Source organism: Macrobrachium rosenbergii, chromosome 5 (genome assembly GCF_040412425.1).
Source record: "Macrobrachium rosenbergii isolate ZJJX-2024 chromosome 5, ASM4041242v1, whole genome shotgun sequence".
Lineage (NCBI taxonomy): Eukaryota > Metazoa > Arthropoda > Malacostraca > Decapoda > Palaemonidae > Macrobrachium > Macrobrachium rosenbergii.
The window spans coordinates 53,009,733-53,033,568 of record NC_089745.1 but is presented as its reverse complement, the minus strand read 5'-3'; the positions used below and the strand labels follow the sequence as shown (position 1 = coordinate 53,033,568).

Sequence of the window (23,836 nt, the reverse complement as noted above, 5' to 3'; positions counted from 1 at the left end):
GAAAGAAGCATTCAGTGCTAGATTGGCCTTTAACCGAGTGTTCACCTGTATCTGATGGTTCTTTGGTCTTGGCAGCTTATCCCCTGTGACTTCTCATCTGCCTGTGTCAACACAGTCACCTGCTGGTTTGGTGCCACCACCTGCTAAGCGTTCGTTGCCACATACTGCTCTCCATAAGTGCCCATGCAGTCAGATTTGACAAGTGTCAGTGTTCTTGCAGTGCAGGACTCTTCCTTGGACCGGATCCAACGTTGACTAGACAACATTTTGGACCTTTTAAAAAAATCTTTGTCTGCGGTTCAGGAGCAACTGGACTTAGCTCCTTCGATTTCATCCTCAGAAGAAGACATAGAGAAGGATAACCCACATTGACTTATGCTTCTTTATTGAAGCACTTTTTAGTTTGCTATCCGACGTTCTTCTCTCTTTCAGCCCCGTCATCTCCAGGCTCTGCTTTCATGATGAGGCAACCTACAGGCTCCTCTAACCTGCCGAAGATGATGCTCTCCTGTTCTTTTAAGAAAACCTTGGCCCATATCAAGGGTTGGTTGTCCGACAAGAGGGATCTCAAGAAGGATACCTTTTGCACCCCTCCTCCTCGTCTGATGAAAAGCAGGTATCTTTTTTATTCCACCAGGGAAGCTCTTTCTTTGGGAGTGTCTGTCTCCTCCCAGGGGAACTTCTCCTGCTCGAGTGACTCAGCGCTACGATTGGCATTCACTTCCGCCAAGATCTGCTTTTTGTCTTCGGAGTTGGACCACTTAGTGAAGGATTTGTTCAAAGTCTTTGAAATCTTCAGCTTTCTAGATTGGACCGTGGGGACTTTGATAAAGATGATTGAAGATTGTGCCTCTCTCCAAGACAATTTTGCACCAGACTGGTTGGGAGTATTGTCCTTCATGGGCAAGGCGGTTCATGATGGCTCGCAAGAACTAGCTGCCCTGTTTGACTTAGGCATCCTGAAGAAGGGGGAGTTGTGGTGCTTATTTACCAGGAAAGGAGCTGCTCCCTCTCGGAAGTTGTATCTTCTTTTTGCTCTTATGGATTGTGGTAGTCTGTTCCCTAGTGCTACTTTGAAGTGTGTAGCTTCCGAATTACAAGACACAGGATTTACTTGCGCAGTCTACTAAACGGCCTAAGTGGCAGTTGTACGCGTGCGACCTCCTTTAGTGCCAGTATGGCCTCCCCATTACATCAGCGCTCCTTTCGAGGTGGCAGAGCCAGATATCAGTTCTGACCACGCACCCAGCTCTGTTCAGTGCGCCCAATCAAGAAATCCTCTACCAGACCCCCCTCTAGCAAGTGAGCATCCCGTCCTCCGTGTTTCAGTGGGAGCCAGGCTTCTTCATTTTTGGAGGAAATGGGAAGTGGAGAAGGCAGAACCATGGGTAATAGAAGTCCTAAGAGAGGGCTATTCCATCCCGTTCAACACAGAACCCCCATTGGCATCGACGCCCACCAGCTTGACAGCCTACTCAGTAGGATCACAGAGGTTTTTTTGCCCTGTCAGAGGAAGTGACTTCTATGATCAGGAAAGGCACTATAGAGGTTATGAAAGATTTGAAGGGGTTTTACAACCACCGTTTTATCATACCCAAGTCATCAGGAGGTTGGAGACCTATCCTGGACTCAGAGCCCTGAATTTCTTCGTCAAAACAACAAAATTCAGGATGGAAATACCAATCAATCAGTACTGTCCTCCATCCATCAAGGGGATTGGATGGTGACAATTGACATGGAGGATGCATGCTTTCACATTCCAGTCCACCCAGAATCCAGAAAGTACTTAAGGTTCGTATTCAAGGGCAGGGTCTTTCAATTTCAGGCCCTTTGCTTCGACCTCTCCAGAGCCCCACAGGTCTTCACCTGGGTTCTCACGCCATTAGTGAAGTGGCTAAATCTGATGGACATCAGTGTATGCCTTTATCTTGACGATTGGCTCCTACATTCTCCTTCAAGAGGTCACTGCACAGAGGAGTTATAGAAGACACTCCTCTTCGACCAGAATCTTGGCCTTTTAATCAACTCTCCCGAATCACAGTTAGTCCCGACTCAGTCGATCATCTGTTTAGGGATGATGATCGACTCTGAGTTTTCAGGCTTTCCGTCATAGAGAATAATTCAATCCTACCTTTAGATGGTTCAGAAATTCTTTGCTCTCCCTTCCTGTTCATCCAAAGAGTGGATGAGCCTCCTTGGCACCCTCTCGTCTATAGAGAACTTCATGCCTTTAGGGAGACTTCACACAATACCCCTTCAGTTCTTCCTAAAGGCCAGCTGGTGCAGTAAGACTCCCAGACTCATTTGTCTTCCCCATCACTCCCAAAATCAAGGAGGATCTTTGATGGTGGCTCAGAGAAGGGAGATTCTCAGTGGGGAAATTGTTACACCTGTTGAACCCAGGCATAGCATTATTTTCAGACGTTTCAGATCTGGGGTTGGTGGGCTCATCTGCAAGATTCGAAAGTAGCAGGGACATGATTGCAAGAAGAAAGGAAGCTTCACATCAGTGTGAGGGAGCTGAAAGCAGTGGGCCTGGCCCTCTTGACATTTTGCTTCAGTGACATGCGACAAAACGGTCACGATCCACTCAGACAACATGACAGCGTTAGCCTGCATCAAGAATCAGAGAGGCACACGCTCTTTCTCTCTTTGCCAAGAGGCCAAAGATCTTCCCATTTGGGCCTAGAACAACTGCACTTGGATCATCACCCGCTTCCTTAGGGGAAAATAATGTCCTTGCGGACAAGTTGAGTCGTCACAAACAGGTCCTACTAACCGAATGGGCACTGAATCCACAGGTGTGCATCGACCTGTGGAAACAGTGGGGAAGCCGTTGATAGACCTGTTTGCGACGTCGAAAAATCTCTGCCTTCCCTTGTATTGCTCGCCAGTCCCAAACCCTCTGGCATGGGCAACAGATGCAATGATCCAGGACTGGTCCAACCTGGACATGTACAGGTAGTGCTTGAGCTACGATAATTCGACTTACTATATTTCGAGTTTATGATGGGGTTTGCAATTAATACCGATACGAAAATATTTAGAAAATATTTTTAGATTTCACACGGGCACAGGCAGCAGCTTACAATCAGGCAGCGAGAGAGACCAACTTCTTTTCCTCCATCTCTTTATTCCATCTTCTAGTTAAAAAAGTAAAAGAGAATGATAAAAGTATAGTTAGTAACGTTTTACTCTTGCGTAAATGCGTACAGCCATGAACAACCGAACAGGAAACTGTTGTTTTGGTAATAATTGAATCGGATAACAACTGTTTTGCTTGTATTTTAACCATCGTACAGTTAAACAATGACTGTAGTTATGTTACAAATGCCATTAAGTGCTGTACAATAGGACTGATATATTTTTTACATTATACCCTTAATTGCTTTGGAGAAAAGATCGGCAAGGAAACACACTGCTACAGTAACTTTTAAGCTGCAAGTTGTAGCTGAAGCTGAGAAAACAATATTCAAGCTGCTAATGACTATAAATTATCGTGCATCGGCAACATGGATAAAACTCGACCGTAAATAAAATTGGAAAGAAAGTATTTTAATCAAAACTACTGGGCATGAAAGAACACAAATTACTGCTGTTTTCACGCCGATGAAAGATAAATACATAAAGCGCGTATTATGATGATGAAATCAAGAGAAAATAGCGAACGGAAACTTTATTCTTTTTACACAAAACAAACATGCTCCCAAACGGCCAGCTGCCAACGTCATCTATTAACGAAAAAAATAGCTAAATCAATTTCAAAACGAGACATATTTAAGTTGTATTTCGACGTAAAGACACTACATATAACGAAAAATATCCTTGTCCTGTATAAATAAAGTATCTAGAGATTCATTTACGCTAACTAGAAGCAAGAAAAGGGCTCTGAACTGAGCTAAATGCAGCAAAATGAACACCGCGTGATCGATTCCCAAACCACAACATTTGATCGCTATGATTGCAGTTTATAATGCAAAAGCAATATGAGAATATATACAATTGGATAGTGTAGTAAAGCATAACTTTTTAAAAGATCCATGTTAAAGATGCACATTCGTTATTTTGATGTTTGTATAATACGGTGTTGATATGTGAAAATAGAGTACAGCATAATGTTGGCTAGGCTACTGTATATGATATACCAAAGGGTAGGCTAACCCTTGTTTGTTATTCAATTTCTCTTTATAATGAATTATCATAAGTCATCTGCATTGAACCTGTAGAATTAGCTGACACTAATAATTACTATGCTTCAAGCTACGTTTTGGAAGTGTAGCACTGTTTTTGCCTCTCAGTGTGTGATGTGGAGACCACTTATGAAAACTGCAGTAAGTTAGGTCCGTTCTCCATAGCTGGCTTGGTACTGGGGGAGGAAGGATAGGAGTATATCTTCTATTTCTCCATCTCCTCGCCATGGCTTTAGGTGATTGAGTTATGGGAAGCCTGGTGTTTACTGTGTACTTGGAGTACCCATCAGTCATTGTTTTTAATGGTTGGGTTTGGTTTTTTACATGTTGTGTAGGTAACAAAATTGTTTGGTCAAATTTTTCCCGTACTGCACCCAGGGCAAGGGCACATCTCTGTTTGCTATGATGCTTTGGCAACCATCGGAGCGCTCCTTGGTTGCAAGGCACCCACTAAAGGAGAGGCAACCCTCAGCTTGACTGCTGCGCCACTACAGGTTGATGATGAGCACCAACCAGAGGCAGTACCCGTCTGCTGTAGCTCTCTCACCAGGTAAGGTTACAACAAGCATTTACCAATGCTGGTTGTCTATCTATTTCAAATTCATCTCCATTACTGAGTGTTTTTAAGTAGAATATGTCCATGTATCCCACCTCCTGCCTATGTGGGAATCAGCAGTGTAATTACTTGGTACGTCTCATGGACATAGAGCATGAACCAGTTGAGCTCCTGAGCCGGGTTGTACCTATTCTTCCCTGAAAGTGGGCTGGGTCAGTTACCTACACCAAAACAATAGAGCACTACCACAAAATTTAAAACTTAAGCTGCCATGAAAAATAGGAACTAATAGCAATGTAATTACTTGGTAAGTATATATAAAACCTCATTTTATTAAAAAAATGTCATTTTTCTCTGAAGAGTAAAGAAAATAGCATTTCCTCTTGCAGTTCATGTACTCTCCACAACACTTTGCCTCTTGATTGCCACCTGACCTCTGTATGGAGGAGAGGGCTTTCGTGGGCAGATCCCATTTCTTCACAGAGAATGGAAAACAGTCTGCTCTTTATGAAGTTTACCATTTTTGCAACACTTTCAAGCACAAGCTTTCATTCCAACCCCAAAAAAAGTCCAAGTGTCTGCAATAAGATTTTCACAAAATAAGAAACAATGTGTAGTAATCAGATGTGGGTTTTCCTCCCGCACTAATGACACGAAACCTTTTACTGATCCCGCCATAGATGGACAGCCACCTGTGCAAATTCCCACACATAATTTCCACGTCAGTCCCATTTCTTTCGAATAAATCCTGTCCTGAAGTTTACACAAGTTCTCTGCAGCACAAAAATTGTTCATTTATTTTGTTATTAGCAATATATCTGATAAGCACTAGTAATTGGGATTTACCTCCAATATCAGTTGACTCTTTTGCCTGCAGAGCATACATTTTATCTTTCATGAGCTCAGTGACAGTCTTTTCAGTGTCGGACAATATATCCTAAATTCGTCTACCAACAGTGTCATCCCGAGAGAGCTCTACCAACTCTCTCTGTCTCTCTCTCTCTCTCTCTCTCTCTCTCTCTCTCTCTCTCTTCTCTCTCTCTCTCTCTCTCTCTCTCTCTCTCTCTCTCTCTCTCTCTCTCTCTCTCTCTCTCTCTCTCTCTCTCTCTCTCTCTCTCTCTCTCTCTCTCCTGCTTCATCACCAAACAAAGTTTTCACTTGAGCACAACAAGTTGAAAGAAAGTATGACTCGGCAATTGAATGAGGTTTCATATGTTTTGCCATCTGCTCCGCCAGTAAATAAGTTGCTTTTTGTGTTTTTTCTGCTACCTTAACTTTTTTCTCAAACCCAAACCTTTGTTGTTTGATATCTTTCAAAAGTCTTTTAAAGTTAATCCACAGATTTTTGAGAGAAGTGATTAAGTTTTGTTGTTAAATGTCTTCATTTTCATAGGGGTCATAGATTCATTTGATAGCACAATGCCACAGACAACGCACTTTGGTCTTGGACCAAACTTGTCATCACAGTAAGTGAACCCAAGTTCTAGATAACTCGTTATACAAGCGAAATGATTTACTGCGAATGTCCTTGCTGCTATGTGTACGTGCTGAGGCTACCCTTGGACCTGAATGACTGGGCAAGTTTTCAGCTGTCACTTCGCTTTCCCTGCTTCGACCTGCACAACTTATCTCACTTTGAAGTGTCACTTCACTTTCCACTATTGGATATGAACAAGATGGCTGGCTTTCAGTGGTTAATCTTGCTTCATTTCCAGTGTCTTCGACACATATACCTTGTGAATCATCATCAACTTCCACTTCACCTCAGCTGTTATCAGTGTCAACAAGATGCGTTTTCTTATGGTAAACTTTTCCATGTTTTGCAAGGTTCAAAACTTATTACCACCACAGTAATAACATGCACTGACAGTCAAAGATGCACTGGTACCTTCCTCCCACGCAGCTAGGATGAACGCTGGGAGAGTGGAACGTTTTTCGCGGCGCACTTGGGGGATATTCATAGCGCAGAGGGGCGCCGCTGCACACAAGTTGAGAAATCACTGTTATAAAATCTGCATTGTATATCTATTAAGAACACTCCATAGGCCAGCTCTGTGTGAGTTGAGAATGTTAATTCTGTGGCCTGGGCAAGCTAATTATTAATCATAAATTTCCATAATTGGTATATCTGAACAGTGATTTTTATGCCTTATATACTGTAGATGGTATTAACTGCTGACTTCTTTAACTTTTAACTTGCTCCAGTTTTCCCTCTCTCATATGATTTATTATTAGGATAAGCCCTTTTGAGTTTGTAAATGTTACTTGGTTTCAGTCTACAGTAATTTTAGAAGTAATGATTTTACTTTGGATATCACTGTATATATCTGGAGTCAGGGGAAATAAGTTGTCAACTCTCATTGATGCTTTGACAACCTCCTTATTAAAATGAAGTGAAATGAGAAAGGTATTTAGTGTGAAATCATATGATGCCAAAAATTTTGTAAAATGAATATTTACATGCTGATGGCAGGTCACCTCTGACCCACCATATAAATTGTGATTTTGCCTTTGAACCCTGTGAAGGGAAGACATAACATTAATTTTTTGTCATACAGTAATTACAATGAAAAGGCTGCCATTTATTTTCATATGCTGTAAGTGTACATCTGTGTCATGCAGTTTGTCCTTTTACTAGCCATAAAGTTTTGTGTATTTTGATGGACCAGGCCTCATAAAATCTTGAAAAGTGATTGGTGCTGTAACTATGTTATGACATTAAATTTTTATTATAATGTGGATATTCTCAAATCCTTAGGCTGCTGAAATGGCAGCTTCACAGGAAAAGCAGATGGAAGTGTGTGAAGTGTGTGGTGCATTCCTGATTGTTGGAGATGCGCAACAAAGAATCGATGACCACTTAACAGGCAAGCAACATGTTGGTTTTGCTAAATTGCGGCAAGCGATCCAGGAGATTAGAGATGTGAGTAACTAATTTACTGTTTTGATATTTGGATTTCAGTTCTTTGCTCCACAAAATTCCCACTGACTATGATCTTAAGAGTTTATGTTGCTCCAGGTAAGACATTACTGGGATTTCAAGATTGTTTACATTACATGGGAGCCAAATGAATTAGGTCAGTCATCTACTTAAACTATTTAATAATTACATTTAATAACTACATAATGTTTGTTATATTTTGCACCCAGCTTGCAGTGAACAAGATCTTGTACGTGTTAGTAATTTTTGCTGAAAATCTTTTATATTTTTCAGTGTTTGTGATAATGTACTAGATTCAAAGACTAATGTGTTTTATTTCTTTCTGCTTTATCTTTGTTACATTTTTATTTTTATATATTTCTTATTGTTTTGTCTTCCATAAATAGTAGTTTCAGTAATGGTATATTGTTTGTTAAATCTTGGCTTTAAAGTCTTGGATTACTTTCCTTTTCAGGTTACAGTACTTGAATCCCACTCTGGTTGTAGGTGTCAGATAACAGCACCTATACTTTAATTTGCCAGACGTAAATTGTTGGTGTAATGGTAAGTAAAGAACATTATTTTCCTTTCCAGAGTCGCGAGAAAGCGAGATCAGAACGCGAAGCTATAAGAGAAAAGGATAGAGAAAACAGACATAGAGCTCTTCTTGAGGAAGAGAAACGCAGGGAGAGGGAGAAAGAAGACAGAAGGAAAGATGATGAGAGGAGGAGGAGAGGGTAAGCTAGCTCTTCCTTCATAAGAAATTCCTTAATGAGATGCATTTAAGTGGTAATAAGTTAGATGAGCCATTTTGTGAAAAATAAAGTGTTTAAGTCCTTTAATTTATCGGTTGAAGAGTTGCTTTCAACGTAGTTGAACCCTCACTCTGAAGCTCATTAATTTTTTGAGGTAACTTGATTTTTTTATATAATTGCTTTGGTAATGAAATCATAAAAATATTAAATTCAGTTTAATATTAGGGAAATTTTTCTTTTTTACCTAGTAATCCACAGAGGATAAACACCAGTTAGATTTCTTCACTCTTGCTTAACCCATGAATAGCCAACATGACCCAGTCCATATATGTCCATGCTGTAGAGAAACATTAACAATTAAATATTTTTTTGTGAATATTCAAAATATAATTGACAACAGACAATGAGTGTCCAATTTTGGAATTAAATCAATTGAAGAAATTGTCAAGACTCTCTCCATCTTTTTCAGTTAAATTACAGTTTTTGAAGGGATGTAATAAGTAAAATCTAAATCTTAAAATTAATTAAGATAAATCCTTCAGGCCAGCCCTGTGAGAGCTGAATAAATTAGCTCTAGTGGTCTGGTTAAACTATTTATTGATAATATAATAATAATGATAATGTTGATATGCACAAGAACTTCTGAGATTAATAAAAAATCACCTTTTAAAGGTAAAATTTGGTTACTGTAAATAGAACCCAGTACTTTCCTAGCCTGTGACTGGTACCAAGGGAATGACCAGTAACATATTCTCCATGATCTTGTTTCCTTGGATGAGAGATCCTTCTCATAAACACACAATGTTTTGTATGACATTCTACTCTTTTGTGCTCTTACCAATTCATAGGAAAAGGACTTGACATGTTGCAAGTTTTTTTTACTGTATGTGCCTAAAATCAGTTTTCATATAAGTAACTTAGCAAGTAATACATAGCTATAGTTCTAACTCGCGCTGCAGGCTTTCTTTAAAAAATCGTGGTAGCACTTCGATAATTTAGTGTAGGTGACAAGCATCGCCCACTAATGGGAGTACTGGAAACGACTTAGCAGAAAACCTCACTCTGTTTCTGCCTGCTCTCAAGTAACATTTGGGGTTTGCTGCATTTTTTACTGGTTTTTGGTTGTATGACTGGATTTTGGTGAAATATGATTGCTTAATTGAGTATCCTTCAAGCTTTATTAGCCTTCAGGATCATTATTTCTAGTTCTTTGGTTTTCATATTTGTCTGATTCAAGTTCTCTTATTTTCGCTGTTGTAGCGAAGTTACAAACCAGATCAATCAATCTTCATACGATTCTCATGCAATTTGCAATAAATCTAGGGGGCAGAAATATAGTAGGGGGGAAAACTTGTGCTAAATGTTATGGTTAGCAATAGTAGAAGGTACTTAATCACAACTAGACAAGTTAGAGAGGGATAGAAAGGAAAGCAGCCTCTAGAGCCGAGAAATGAGCTTCCCTTAGCCTGGAATTCTACCCTAGCCTACGGTAGAAGATAGCTCTGCTATTCCCTCTTCCCCCATTCCCGCCGTTTTTTCTCTTACTTCTAGCCCTCCTATTTTTAATCGACCTACTTCTGCGCCTGGCTCCCTTGCTACCGACCCTTGCCATTGCCAATCTTGAGCCTAGGTTTAATAAGAAATTAACCTAGTAGTGATACTGTGATGTGGAGGAGGTGGCTACACGTCCCGCTGATTCTCCTAGATGAAGGTCCCTGTCATACTTCCCTAAACCTGGGAGGAGACATGCCAGAGGTCCAAGGGAGGTCGGTGGCTTTTGCCCAGGGGTAGTTGCTCCCTCAGTCGAACTTGTTGCACGTTCCCAGGTATTGGCAGACAGCCACTGAAAAAGCTCCTTGACAGGAGAAAGTGTTGTGCAAGTGGAGGAGGTGGCTGTTTGTCCTGCTGATTCTCTTAGGCGAAGGTCCCTGTCATACTCCCTTAAACCTGGGAGGAGTCATACCGGAGGTCCAAGGGAGGTCAGTGGGGTTTGCCCACAGGTAGTTGCCCCTCATTCCAGCCTGTTGATCGACCCCAGGTTTCGACAGACAGCTGTTGAAAAGGCATCTCTGTGGATGTACGTCAATTGTCGTCGGACTCTTTAAGACTCCAGTCCGGACTTGGGAGCACCGCAAGCGCTTTCTAGATTTATCTTGTCCTTTGAAGAGGCAAGCAGGCGAAGCCGCTTTCTCCGCTACCTAGTTAGCTGTTTAAGGAGCCAAGCACAGTCTTCAACCTTCCTGCAGGACATGGGACAGTCCAGATTGCGTTATTTCTCTCCAGTGTGTACTTCTTTTGGACACCAGTATTTGGCTCCAAGCGCCCAGTGATCCCTTGCAGGTGCCTGTGGTCTTCGTTCAAGCGCCCATCTCTTCACAAGCACCACCGCCAGTTTCCAAATGCCTGGCATCCGGCGCCAGCTCCCAAGCACCTGACGCCAACTCCTTAGTATTAATATCTTGCTCAGAGTACCAAGCACTGGTTTCCAGCCATGGGTCTCCCAGCATATGCGGCTCTCCTTCTGTATTTGTGGGCGAGCTTTCCTACCCTTTTTGGGCTTTACTAACCTTGGTCTCACCTACCTCAACCCTCCTGATGAGGAGCCATCCAGATGACAGACCGAGGCTCCCCACACGTTGCTTTCCTCATCTTCTAAGAAGGCTGCACTCGAGGAGATTCGAAGTTTGGTTTTCTGCTAAGAGGAGCAAGGTAAGGATTCTGTCATATTTCCTCCCTCGCGCTTAATCTGTAGGAGGTTCTTTCTTACGCCACCGAAGAAGCTCATTCCTCCCGACGCTCAGTGTTTTCTTCGGCGAAAACTGTTTTTCGTCAGCAGAACTTGACCTCCTTGTCGAGACCTCTGAGTTGTTTGAAGCTTCAGTTTCTTGGACTGGATGATGACAGTGCTAGCCAAGAAGATTGAAGATTGCAATGGTTTGTAGAGACTTCACCTCGGACTGGCTAGGAGTCCTTTCTCATACAGTCAAACCATCAAGGATGGCTCTCTTAAACTTGCAGCTCTTTTCTCTTTTAGGGTTTTGAAGGAAAGAGATTTTTGTGCTCCTGTTCCTCTGAAGGAGTCACTCAGGCCCAGAAGTCGGACCTTCAGTAGAAACCGACTTAGGATCTTCTGGCGCATTCTTCCAGATGTCCCAAGGATTCGTCCGTGTTTGTTCCTAAGGTGGTCTGTCCTCTCCAGCAACATCCCTTGTCATGGGAGTAAACCGATGTCCAGTCTAGGACCCGCTCCAGTGTCTGCTTCTCGACTGAAAAGTTTCCGGGACGTGGTCACTGGAAGAATAGAACCTTCACATCAACGTCAGAGAGCTGAAAGCTATTCACTTACGGCTTCAGTGCTTCTCGACCCTAGTTCACAACAAGACTGTGGCAGTCCATTCAGACAATACCACAGCCCTAACATCCATAGAAGTGAGGTGGCTCTCGCCCTTTTTCTCTGCCAGACAGCGTGAGATTCTACCGTGGACAGACCATATCGAGTGAGTCTAGTCACCTGATTTTTTCAGGGCAAACCAAATTCTGATGGACAAGGTGAGCTGTTGAATAGTAGGTCCTTCCCACCAAGTTGACCTTGGATCCCCTGGTCTATCGGAATCCAGGCCTGAACCAGAGGGCAGCAAGATTGGTCCCACTTGGAACAAGAACTATCAAGAAGTGCTGAAGTTCTTGCCCAAGAAATGAGGAAGAAGTCTTGTGTGCACAAGTGGGAGCCATTCCTCTCGAGTTTTGAGGGAAGTGGAGTATGAAAGGGGCAGAACAGTGGATTGTCAAGGTTCCAAGGGAGGGCTTCTCCATTATGTTCATGGAGAGCCCTCCATTGTCCCCTTCTCCCTTTGTTTTGATGGCCTACTCAAGAGGCTCGGGAAACATTCGGCCCTTTTGGAGGAGGTCTCCTCTCTCCTTCAAAAGAGAGTCATAGAAGTTGAGGACTTCTACTACTGTCTGTCTGCGGTCCTCAAATCATCAGGTTTGGAAGAGCAGTCCTCCACATAAGCATCCTCAAAATCTTCGTCCAGCATCAAGACGTTCGTCAAGTTAGATGAAGTTCAGATGGAGATGAACCAGTCGGTCCTTTCACCCATTCACCAGGGCAATTGGATGATGACTTTGGATATGCAGGATGCATGCTTCCACTTTTCCTTCCATCCAGACTCCAGGAAGTATCGAAGGTTCGCCTTCTGGGACAGTCTCTCAGGAGCCCCGCATCAGCATCCAAATGCCTTTCTCCTGTCTGAGCCCTTGGCACCATCCGGCACCAGCCAAATCTCAAGTTTTGGGCTCTTTGCTTCGGCCCCTATACCAGGTGCAGTGTTCACTCGAGTCCTCACTTCGCTAGCAAGTGACTTCATTTAATAAGCATTAACGTCAGTCTATATCTGGATGCCTTGCCTCTTCCATCCCCTTAGAAGGAAAAGTGCAGGAAGGACTTGTACATCTCCTCTCTCTCAGGAACTGGGAATTATCATCTACCTTCAGAAGTCTCAGTTGGCCCCATCGCAAGAGTTCCTCTACTTGGGGATGAGTCTCAACTCTCGGACTTTTCAGGATTTTCTGTTTGCCAAGAGAATCACCAGCTTCCTTCAGACAGTCCACAAGTTTCTAGCCCCTTTCTTCTTGCCTGCCCATCAGTGGATGAACCTACTGGAGACTGTCATCCGTCAAGATAGGCAACTTCTGGATGAACCTACTGGAGACTGTCGTCCGTCAAGATAGGCAACTTCTGGATGAACCTACTGGAGACTGTCGTCCGTCAAGATAGGCAACTTCTCATGAGAAGTTTTGCAATTCTTCCTCTAGGCCAACTGGAACCAGGAAATACAACCAGTCACTTACACGTTTTCCATAAACCCAGTAATCAAGTCGGACATAGTGGTGGTCCGAATGTAGACTTTTGGAAGGAAAGCCTTTCATCCTCTGAGCCCAGACTTAAACTTCTATTCAGACTCCTCAGTTCCCAGACTTAAACTTCTATTCAGACTCCTCAGTTCTAGGTTGAGGAGTCCTCTTGGGCTACACTTTTCTGCCCTTCAGTGTGGTCAGGGAAGTGCTGAACAAGTCTTGGGCTCATGGCAATGTTCCAATGATTCTCATAGCCACATTCTGGCCCATGAAAGAATGGTTCCAGGGCCTGCTACATTTGTGGGTGGCACTTATGTCACTCACTTCCATTCTGCAGTCGACCTACTGGAAGTGTGAACCAATCTTCGCGTCTCACTATTTGAAAGAAATTGAAACAGTGTTTGAAAATTGCAATACCTTGGGGCCATTATCAGTGGATTATATCCATAGGACTTTAGTAAATGTCATTAAGTTGTCTTTCCTGTTGGCCTTTGCTTGTAAAAAAAAAATCATGCCTTTGTAGTTGTTCCATAGCAATTATTTACCTTTTATACCAAACAAAAATATTTCATTACTGGACCAATATTGTAATATTTTGGTATTGTCGCTGTACCTCATTATGTGCAGGTAAACTTATATTAAGTAAACTAATTCAATCACAGTAGTACTAAAAAATTAGTTAAAAACTGAAAAGTTAATATGCAAAATTATTAGTGAGATTAAATATTCATAACTTGGGATATTTTCAGGGGGATATTGGCATGAGTTAATATCTGAGGTTCTCTTTCATGACATTTGGTTTATTTTTTCTTGGATGTAAAGAAGCATTCTTGGTGAGTTTCAGGGCCTGTAGCTCTTCTTCCAGAGACATACAGTTGTCTTAATTTCAAGATGTAACAAAGAGGGCCCTCATGATTTTTTTCAAAGCTGAATTATATTGGATTGTTACAAACAGGGCCCTTATGATTTTTTCATAGCTGAATTGTGATTAGATTGGTGCATTGAAAATTTTTTAGATGTTTTGTAGTGAAATAAATGAATGTATACAGGATTCCTTGAAATACTTGTTTAATTTTGTTTTTACCATGGTTACAGTGATGACAGAGATCGTGAACGTCGGGAACGAGGCAGTAGAGATCGGGATCGTGACAGGAGAGAGAGGCATGAGAGACGTGACAAACGGGCTAGAACGAGGTCAAGAAGCAGGTCCAGGTCTCACCGTGGTTCTCATGATAGCAGAAGTACGCTTTCTTTAGATAGAGATAGAAGAGATCGGGAACGTGACAGGGACAGGTAAGGAATTATAGCTGTTGTTATTTTTTTATTTTATTTTTTATTTTTTATTTTTTATTTTTTATTTTTATTTTTTTTTTTGTCAGAGTGCACAAAAAACTGCATGAGTGTAAGTAATAAGTAATATATTAGAAAAAAATTTAGTAACATTGATGAAACTCATTTGCTTTTTTCTATGCCTGTAATTTTTTCTTACACTTTTCAGCCACAGACGTGACAGAGAAAGAGATTATGGTCGCAGAAGGGAGTGGTAGTTTAGAGTGAGTATTTGTGCTTCTTATAGGATTCAGAAACTTGGCAATGCATGCAGTAAAAGCAAAGTTGAAAATGTAGAATTCAGCAGTTTTTCTTTCAGTAATGGATTATTTGCAATTGAATTGTTTCTTGGCTTATTTAAAATCAGGAGGCATGAATAGTGTTCTTGTGATCATCCAGAATATCATATATTGATCCTTGTGTTTAGGGAAAGTAAGTTAAAAATTATTATTATAAGAGATTAGTTGTTATAAAGAGTGGTTCCTTTTGTTGTAAGTCACATTGAAACAAATGATAGGGTAGAGATTGAGTATTCTGTATGGTGGCATTCTTCTTGATTCAAACCACTTCTATAGTGTATACAGTGGACCCCCGTTTGTTGGCGCTTTCGGATTTGTGGCTTCACCTAATTGCAGATTTCTCTGTGGAACACATACAGTATACACATTATTCGCGGAAAGTTCGCCTATTTGCGCTGTTTTTCATTGAGAATTGTTCACAAATTACTGTATTTTCATATTTTCGTGACTAAATCACTTTTTGTGATGAAACTATTAAAATATTCAGGTATAAACATTTTTAGAGGGTTTTTGGTGTTTTGAACTATCAGAATAGGCAGTTATAAGTGTTTTTAGAGGGATTTTAAGTATTTGCGGTTATTAGCTATTCACGGGGGAATAGCTAATAACCCTGCATCCCTGCAAATATCGGTGATCAAAATAGGCAGTTATTAGCGTTTTTAGAGGAGTTTTAAGTATTCACAGATATTAGCTATTCAAGGGGGTTGGGTAGTGGTACACATACGTCCCTGTGAATACTGGCGGTCGACTGTAGCAGAAAATTAAGAATTTTTTTGTGACTACCCAAATTTGTAGGCAAAATTGTGAAGATTACTAAATCATTTATGAAGGTCTTTATGAATAGTAGAATGAGGAGCAGTCTTAATGATCTCAAGTAAAGGAGAGTTTGGAGAGCATGTACAGTAGAACTTTTCTTCTTTAGAACTTGCTTTGTGAATGGATGTGGCCTGCACAGTTTAATGGTATTTCATGATGAACAGGTTTGCATAAAAACTTGCTTCATTTTAAAAACAGTGTTTTTACCACACAGCTAAAGCAAACTAGAATATTTTGTACCCATGTGACACTTATGATTGCAAGCTCAGTCAATTGCTTTTGTGATGGTTTATGCAGGTCTTGTTTTATTTACATATGTAATGATTGGAAACTGTTGAAAACATTGGCATCAAATTGGAGCAATGTCCACATAAGTACAGCTGTACTTCAAAAACAACTGGAAACATGACTGTTTACAACTAAATTTGGAATATTTCCCGTACGACAAGCACTCAAGTTTGACCTTGTCAGACAATTGACGTATCCCCCCCTTTAAAGAAATTTTGTCAGAAACGACAATATTTTTCCAAAATTTTCAGTAATAAAACTTTGAAACCAGCTTTGTAAAATTAGGAAATTTTACATGTTTGTGCTATGGTCAAATTGTCTCAAGTATATAAATAAGTATTATCTGCCACATTTTATTTTTAATTCATAAATGAATGTTGGAAATAGGAGAATATTATAGCTTAAGCATAATAACCAAGCTAAAATAGAAAGTACACTTGGGGGACCTCATAATTGTTATGCAGCTAGTTAAGTTTTGTCTTCATCCTGTCCTTGTGTCCCCCTATAAGTTGCAAGAAAACAAATGGTATTTTTTATATATGTAACTTACCAAGTAATTACATTGCTTATAGTTTCACGTGCCGGCAGCTTAAAAATTTTGAATTTCGTGGTAGCACTAGTGTCGGTGTAGGTGACTGGTCCCCGCCCACTTTCAGGGTACGAGAGGAGCGACTTCAACAGCATGATTCAGTTGTTTTTCTGCCGGCTCTGACAGTGATTCAGTTGTGAGCAGTTGGCTTAAATTTTGGCTTTCGTCGCTTTTCTTGTTGAGATTCTTCTTTGGGTGAAGTACTGGTAGCCTACAGCTCTTGTGTTTATTAGGTTCTCTCCTAGCAAGACTGTTAATTTTCAATTTAGGACTTGAATTTGACTTACATGTTAATTTTCAATTTAGGATGCTTTTTCTTCAATTTGACTTGCATTATAATTCGATTGTTGACTTCTTAGACTTAGCCTAGTATGTAGGACTCTAGGGCGGCTAGCCTACGCTATTGCAGCAAAGGCTGCAATATTAGGCTCTCAAAAGAGAAATATGACTCTTGGTGTGCGTAGAATGTAGGGGACAAGAGTGTTCAGTTGATCAAACGTGACGAATGTTCAGAGTGGGATGCTAGAAAATGGAAGGTTTTGGGGTCTCATTTAGCGAAATTAAACAGAGATAGGAAACGTAAGGTGGCCGCTAGAGCCCAAAAACAGACAGTAGATAGTAGGACGCAGTTAGTTCTGCTGATGACTATATTCCTGCTTTACCTTCACCTGCTCCCGCTGTCACCTGTTCCCAATTCTCTGACTGATCAGCCTACTTGTTTACCTGGTTCCCTTGCTTTTGAACCCGATCCCTTGACATTCTCAAGTCGAAACTCATATGTAATTTTGATGTCAAAATGGGGTTAATTGTGGATACTGTGACCCAGTTAGGTGCTTCAGTATGTGTCCTTATGGACAAATGGAAAAAAGTGCTAGTGATAGTGAAGTGTCAGTGGAGGTGGCAGCTGCTCGTCCTGCAGACGCTCCTAGGCAAAGGTCAATGGCGTACTCCCCCTACACCTGGGAGCAGTCATATCGGAGGCCCAAGGGAGGTCGGTGGGGTCTGTCCACGGACAGTCGTCGCCTCAGTCGGACCTGCTGCAACTTCCCAGGTCGCGGCAAAGTAACCGTTGGAAAGGCATCCAAACAGAAGTGAATAGGCTATCCTTGAGTTCCAAGGCCTCCAGCCCCGAGAATAGGTGCCGCTGGCGCTTTAGTGATGAATCGCGGCCATGTAAATGCCCGTGGCAAACACGGTCCACTCCCTTCCAGTGCCTTACAAGAAATTTAGGGAGCCCCTGCAGCAGCCTTCTTGTAGTTTCTGGGATTCCCCAGAATACTTTTTTTCCAGTGTATCCTATGCAAGAGGCCAAGTGTTCGTCTGCTCCAAGACTTCTCATTGTCTCACGAGTGCCCGAGCTCCCAAGAGCAACCGATCTCCCAACAACGCCTGGATGCTCAGTAGTTCCCGAGCGCCCATCATCGCATAAGTGCCCTTCAGTGCCCAAGACTCCAGCTCGGACGCCTTCTGCTGGCTTAACAGACCCATCACTAGCTTCCATTCAGCGTCAGCTGGCGGACATCCTGAATTTGCTCAAGAGAGAGCCGCCGCCTTCGTCCCAGGCCCCTCAAGATTTGCTTCTATCCCTCTCTGCTAAACAAGACCTGTCCGATCTCATTAAATCCTTCGATACCTTCAAATCCAATGGGCAAGAGGCCGTCTCTTGGAATCTGGACATAGTTTTGAAGTGGCTCTCCGGACCCCACTTCAAGCTTTTTTGTTATGCATCGTTACAAGATCTTACCAGGAAGACCCTCTTTCTTGTGACATTAGCAACCACCAAAAGGGCTAGTGAAGTGCATGCTCTTGACAAGAGAGTGGAACTTTCCCAAGGTGATGCTGTATGTTCCTTTACCCTGGGCTTTTTAGCAAAGAATGAAGACCCAACCAAGCCCTGGCCTCTTTCCTTCACTATTAAGAGCCTGATGGAAATACTAGGCCTAGATGAGAAAGAGAGTTCTGTGCCCAGTGAGAGCACTGAGGTGCTACTTGCACAGAACGGAAAAGATTCGAGGCCCTACTAGTAATTTGTGGTGCTTAGTTAGGAATCCGTCTTGTCCCCTATCAAAGAACGGCTTTTCTTTCTTCTTGAAGGATCTCAGGTTGGAGAAGAGGCTTTAATGTCCATCAAAGCTAAAGCTCATGAGATCAGAGCTGTCTCCATGTCTAGCCTTCAAGCACAACCTCTCTCTATCATTAATTCTTAAAGCAACTTACTGGAGGCGCAAGTCTATCTTTGCAACCCATTATCTTCGTAATGTGGCAACTATTGAAAATTGTAGTACTTTAGGGCCGTTATCCGTGGCTGGCATGGTGTTGGGGGAGGGAGTGTACGAAGCCTGTCTTCCATCCTTTTCTCTTCACCTTGAACTTGGTTGTTGAGTCGTAAGGAGAGCCTGGGGCTACTGTGCACCTGGAGACCTACCAGTCTTAGCATTAATGACTAGGTGGGGTTTTTATATTTTGTGGTGTGGGTGATGCATGTGCATTGATTCTGGTCATTTGGTTGGTCAGTATGTGCTCAGGGCAGTGGCAACTGGCTTCTTGTATACTTTGCTAATCACCGGGTTCATCCCTTGCTGCAAAGTACCCACTGATGTAGAGGTGCTTCTGGCCAACTCACCGCACCCTACATGGCTGAGATGAGCGCCAACCTTAGACAGTATCTACCTGCAACAGCTCTTAACTGGTAAGGAACGACAAGTATTGTCCCAATGCTAATTTTGCTGTCCTCCTCCATATATCCCACCTCCGTGTCAATTTGGGATTCAGCAATGTAATTACTTGGTAAATTACATATATAAAAATGACATTTTTATGATAATATAAAGTTTTATTTATACAGTACTTACTAAGAAATTACGAATCAAGCCCTCCGTCCTCCCCTCATATGGAAAGAAGGGCAAAAAACAACTGAATCACACTGTTGAAGTCTCTTCTCTCGTACCCCGAAAGTGGGCGGGGACTAGTCACCTAAACCGACACTAGCGTTACCATGAATTTCAAAATTTTTAAGCTGCCAGCGAGTGAAACTATAAGCAATCTAATTACTTGGTAAGTATATATAAAACTTTATTTTATCACAAGAATGTAATTTTTAGATTTTTTGGAGAAAATTCTAATTTACTCTAACATCAAATGCTAGAAACGTTATTGTTCTTATAAACTGTCCTTGTGTCCCTCCATAAGTTGCAAGAAAGCAAATGGTATTCTAATTTAACATCAAATACTAGAAACGTTATTGTTGTTATAAAACTACTTTAAAATAAAGTATACTATAATCATTGGGATAGTACATAAATTTCTGTATTTACTATTTTTCCTATTATTGGTTAACCAATCAAAAATATACAGTGTTAGGTTAGTTTTCTATCCTTCGGGCAAAGCTGAGGTTTTCCATAGGGAATTTGATTCTAAACAGTCTTCAGTGAACTTTCCATTTCTGATACCTGTCTTCTTCGGCCACTTATCACTAGGTGTGCTTTTTGTTCAAGATACTTCGAAGTTTATAGATATCCTTGGAGTGAAGATTGGTTCTCCCATTAAAAAAAAAAAGCAATACAAAACATCAGGGTCCTGGCATCCAAAATTTGCATTCTCAAGTTTTGAATGCAACCATTCAAGACCAGTATCCATCCTTCCAGTCTTCTATAATGTTGCTGAAAAGTTTACATCTAAATCCTTATACAAGTACATCATTTATTTGGAATGTAGACATTTCCTTCCTAACAACCTTTATAGATATAAGAAACATTTAGGCACTTTTGATGTTCTTTTACTTATAACCTGTTCAACGTTACTAATGGGAGATGTCCCTACTCCTATATCATCACATTTTCTTGCACACACACTGGTCATTTGGTCTATGTTTTCATGCTTTTTTATGTTTTTTTTTTTTGTAAACTTACATTTGTTTTTATTTTTGTGTAAACTTATTAGGATATTAAATAATATAGAATAAGAAGAGATGAAAAAATTTGTTATATAAAACTTACCAAGTACTGTAGAGGCAGTCCCCAGTTATTAGCGGGGGTTCCGTTCTGACGGCATGACGATAACTGAAAATCGGCGCTTACTGGCGCTGAAAATCGTTGATTTTCGGTTATCGGTGCCTCTGTTAGGTATGTATCAGCGCCAATACCCAATTATCGGCACTGACAAGCGAAAATCACCAATTTTCGGTGGTGAAAATTGCTTAATTTCGTTGCTAGACAAGCGCCATAACACCGGATCGCCGATAACCGGGTACTCCCTGTAACTACATAACTATTAGTTTCTAACTATTACGGCAGCTTAAATTTTTAAATTTGCCGAAGAGCTCAATTCATTTCTGCCAGTCAGCAACTGAGCTTGTGTTGTTTGAGGAGCATTTGTTTTGAATTTGTTTCACCAGATGGTTATGGCTATTGCTGTTTTGGTGGAGTATTCTTTCCTTTTGGTAGCATTTGCACTAATTGCAAAGCTTAGCCAGATTTGACTTTTACCCGATTGTGGCTTTTGATTATGTCTTACTAGTTCGACTAGTATCCAGTTTTGCAGTAAAGGTTGCAATACTAGACTGACGTCAGCCAAATACAACTCTCATACTATTGGCTGTCATTGCAGAGGGCAAACTTGTTCTTTTGATCTAACTTGTGAAAAGTGTAGGGATTGGGATCAAGGGAAGTGGAAGATGTTGACTACACATTTGGACAAACTTCAAAGAAATAGGCAGAGAAAGGCGGCTGCTAGAGCTGAAGCTAGGAGTTCTGCTAGCCGGGTTTCTTCTCATAATGTACCCGCTCTTTCTACGCCTCTGACCGCTTTTTTCCCCCATTACCAGCCGACCTGTAGCTTTTGGGACAGCCTAGTCGTTTGTCTCCTGCACCTTTTGTGGTAGAGCACCAGTATTTGGTGCCGAAGTGGGCTTCCTCTTCTTAAGAAGCATTCCGAGCGCCCAGAGGACTCAAGCGCCCAGAGGGGTCGGAGCAGCCAAAAGGATCTGAGTGCCCAGCAGGATCCGAGCACCCAGCAGGATCCTAGCACCCAGTGGGATCCAAGCGGCCTGCAGGATATGAGTGTCCAGTGGGATTCGAGCGCCAAGTGTCCTGTGCCCATGCGTCCACCTGTCTGTGCCCCCACCTGCCCACTTAGCACCAGCATCTGCTGAGCATTCGCCACCACACTCCGGCTGCCAAACACCACCTCTTCAGTCTGGCTCAGCGGGTTTGTGTACCCCTGTAGTTCAGGATCCTTCGTTGGAACCTATCCAGCGCCATCTGGACAGTATTTTGGAGCAGAAGCCTCCTACAGCTACTCAGGATCCATCGGACTTGGCTCCTTCTCCTATTTCATCCGATGAAGAAGATATCGAGCAGGAGCAACCTTCTTTGTCTTATGCAGCTCTCTTGAAGTACTTCCTGTTCTTTTACCCGACCTTCTTCACTCCAGCCACCCTGACGTCTCCTGGTTCAGTGTTCATGATGGTACAGCCTTCAGTGTCTTCCAGGCTGCCCAAGATGGTCCTTTCCCCCTCATTGAAGAAAGCCCTATCTGGGATTGGTGGTTGGTTGACAGAGAAGAGGAATCTGTGTTTTGCGCTCCTCCTTCTCGCCTATCGAAAAGGAGGTATCTTTCGTATGCCACTGGGAAGCTCCTTCCTTGAAAGTTTCTGCCTCCTTCCAAGGGGACTTCTCCAGCCTGATTGATTCCGTTCACAGGTCAGCATTTTCCTCTGCCAGGATCTTATTCACATCTTCAGAACTGGACAATTTAGTTCCGGACATGTTCAAGGTCTTCGAAATCTTTAGTTTCTTAGACTGGACTGCAGGCGTGTTAGTGACAATTGGTGTAGGGCTGTCCACTACTCGGGGGGTTGGTTGACTCCCCCCACTCCCCAACAAGGCGTCCCTTGTTCTTCCAGGGGCGCAGTCGTTGTTTGGACCTGATGAGCATAGGTGTAGTTGGGAGTCCTCCTCCACGCTGCCTTCCCCTTCCTCTCCTTAATGTAGGGCGAGCATTGGTTTGCTGGCCGTCGGTGTTTCTTGAACAAGCGTTCACGAGGTGGTCTGTTGCATTGCTTCGAAAACAACGACGTGGCTGAGTGAGAGAGGGGCACTGGGCCCTCATGTGGCCCTCCCTTCCACACTACCAGCAACGGCCAACCGTCCTCTTCCCGGATGGTTTCCCTTTGCCTCTTCGAGGTCCCGGGGTACGTGACCCTGCCCCTTGGATGGTGGATGAGGCTGGCTGAGGACTTGCTTGGTCAGGTTGTTTAACCGTTGCAACAAACAGTTGGGAGGTGGTCTGCCCCCTCCCCCTTGCTTGTTGGTGGTGTTCATGGTCTAACAGAAGTTGAATCTTCGGCAGCAAGGCTTGTAAGGGCCTCTCATTACCAATAATGAATCCCACTGTGGAGGTGGGAAGAATTCGCCTCAGCATGCGTCGGCAGAAGTCTTCTTTTCCCTCTACAGTCTGGTCTCTTTCAGGGGTGAGGTACTCATAGTCTTCACCAATGCAATTACATAATGCTGAAATCGGCTCTCCCACCCCCAGCATGGGGTCGTAGGCTTCCATTAGCTCATCTTCTCTCGCTGCAGGGCAAACTGTTCAGTGAGGTGTTGTTTAAAAGTACCCCAGTCTGAGGAATAACTGGCGTCCCAACTCCTGATTTGCCGTGCTGCATTCCCGGTCACTTTTTGTTTGCACAATTTTCTCTCTATCTGTCCAGCCTACTGTGGCATTTTCAATACACTTTATGAAGGTCTCGATGGAAAGGAAACCTTCACCAGTGCGTGAGTTGTCAGACTCAGGCACTGATCCATCTAGCACCGGCAGTTTTTTAATTTTTCAACTGATTGCGCTTTTGCAGACAACACGACGCGGCCGAAATTGTGGGTGGGTCGATGGGCTTTTTATTTTGCATTTCATTTGTTAATTTATGCAACTCTTTTAACACGCGTTGGATATTCGTTGACTGCTCTTTCTCACTGCCCTCTTCCTCGGCACTGTTATTGTTAACACTGGCACTCCTGCCATCGTGTGCTGATTTTCTTCGATTTTGCATTGTTTATTTCACCTAAACAATTCTGCTTTTAATTATTATATGTACTGGCAATACCCAGCGACTGGCACCAAAAATATGACCTTATTTTCCGTAATAGTTACACAGGGCCCTGTTGCTAATATTACGCTACTCAATTATGCAATTATAGACGGAAGGTACTCTGAGGTGGCATGCGCCATGACCGTCTCTCAG

General features: G+C 42.4%; 1 protein-coding gene across 2 annotated transcripts in view; it reads left to right on the top strand.

The window, feature by feature from the left end:
* LOC136838795 (luc7-like protein 3) overlaps positions 1-23,836 on the top strand; it is a 57,244-nt gene that overhangs the window by 21,686 nt on the left and 11,722 nt on the right. For both annotated transcript variants that reach the window (XM_067104359.1, XM_067104360.1), the window contains exons 5-8: positions 7,505-7,669; positions 8,261-8,403; positions 14,374-14,571; positions 14,777-14,831. In XM_067104359.1, coding sequence (XP_066960460.1) covers positions 7,505-7,669; positions 8,261-8,403; positions 14,374-14,571; positions 14,777-14,825 — 555 coding nt within the window. In that variant the 3' untranslated portion in view covers positions 14,826-14,831. The remainder of the gene's footprint in view (positions 1-7,504; positions 7,670-8,260; positions 8,404-14,373; positions 14,572-14,776; positions 14,832-23,836) is intronic.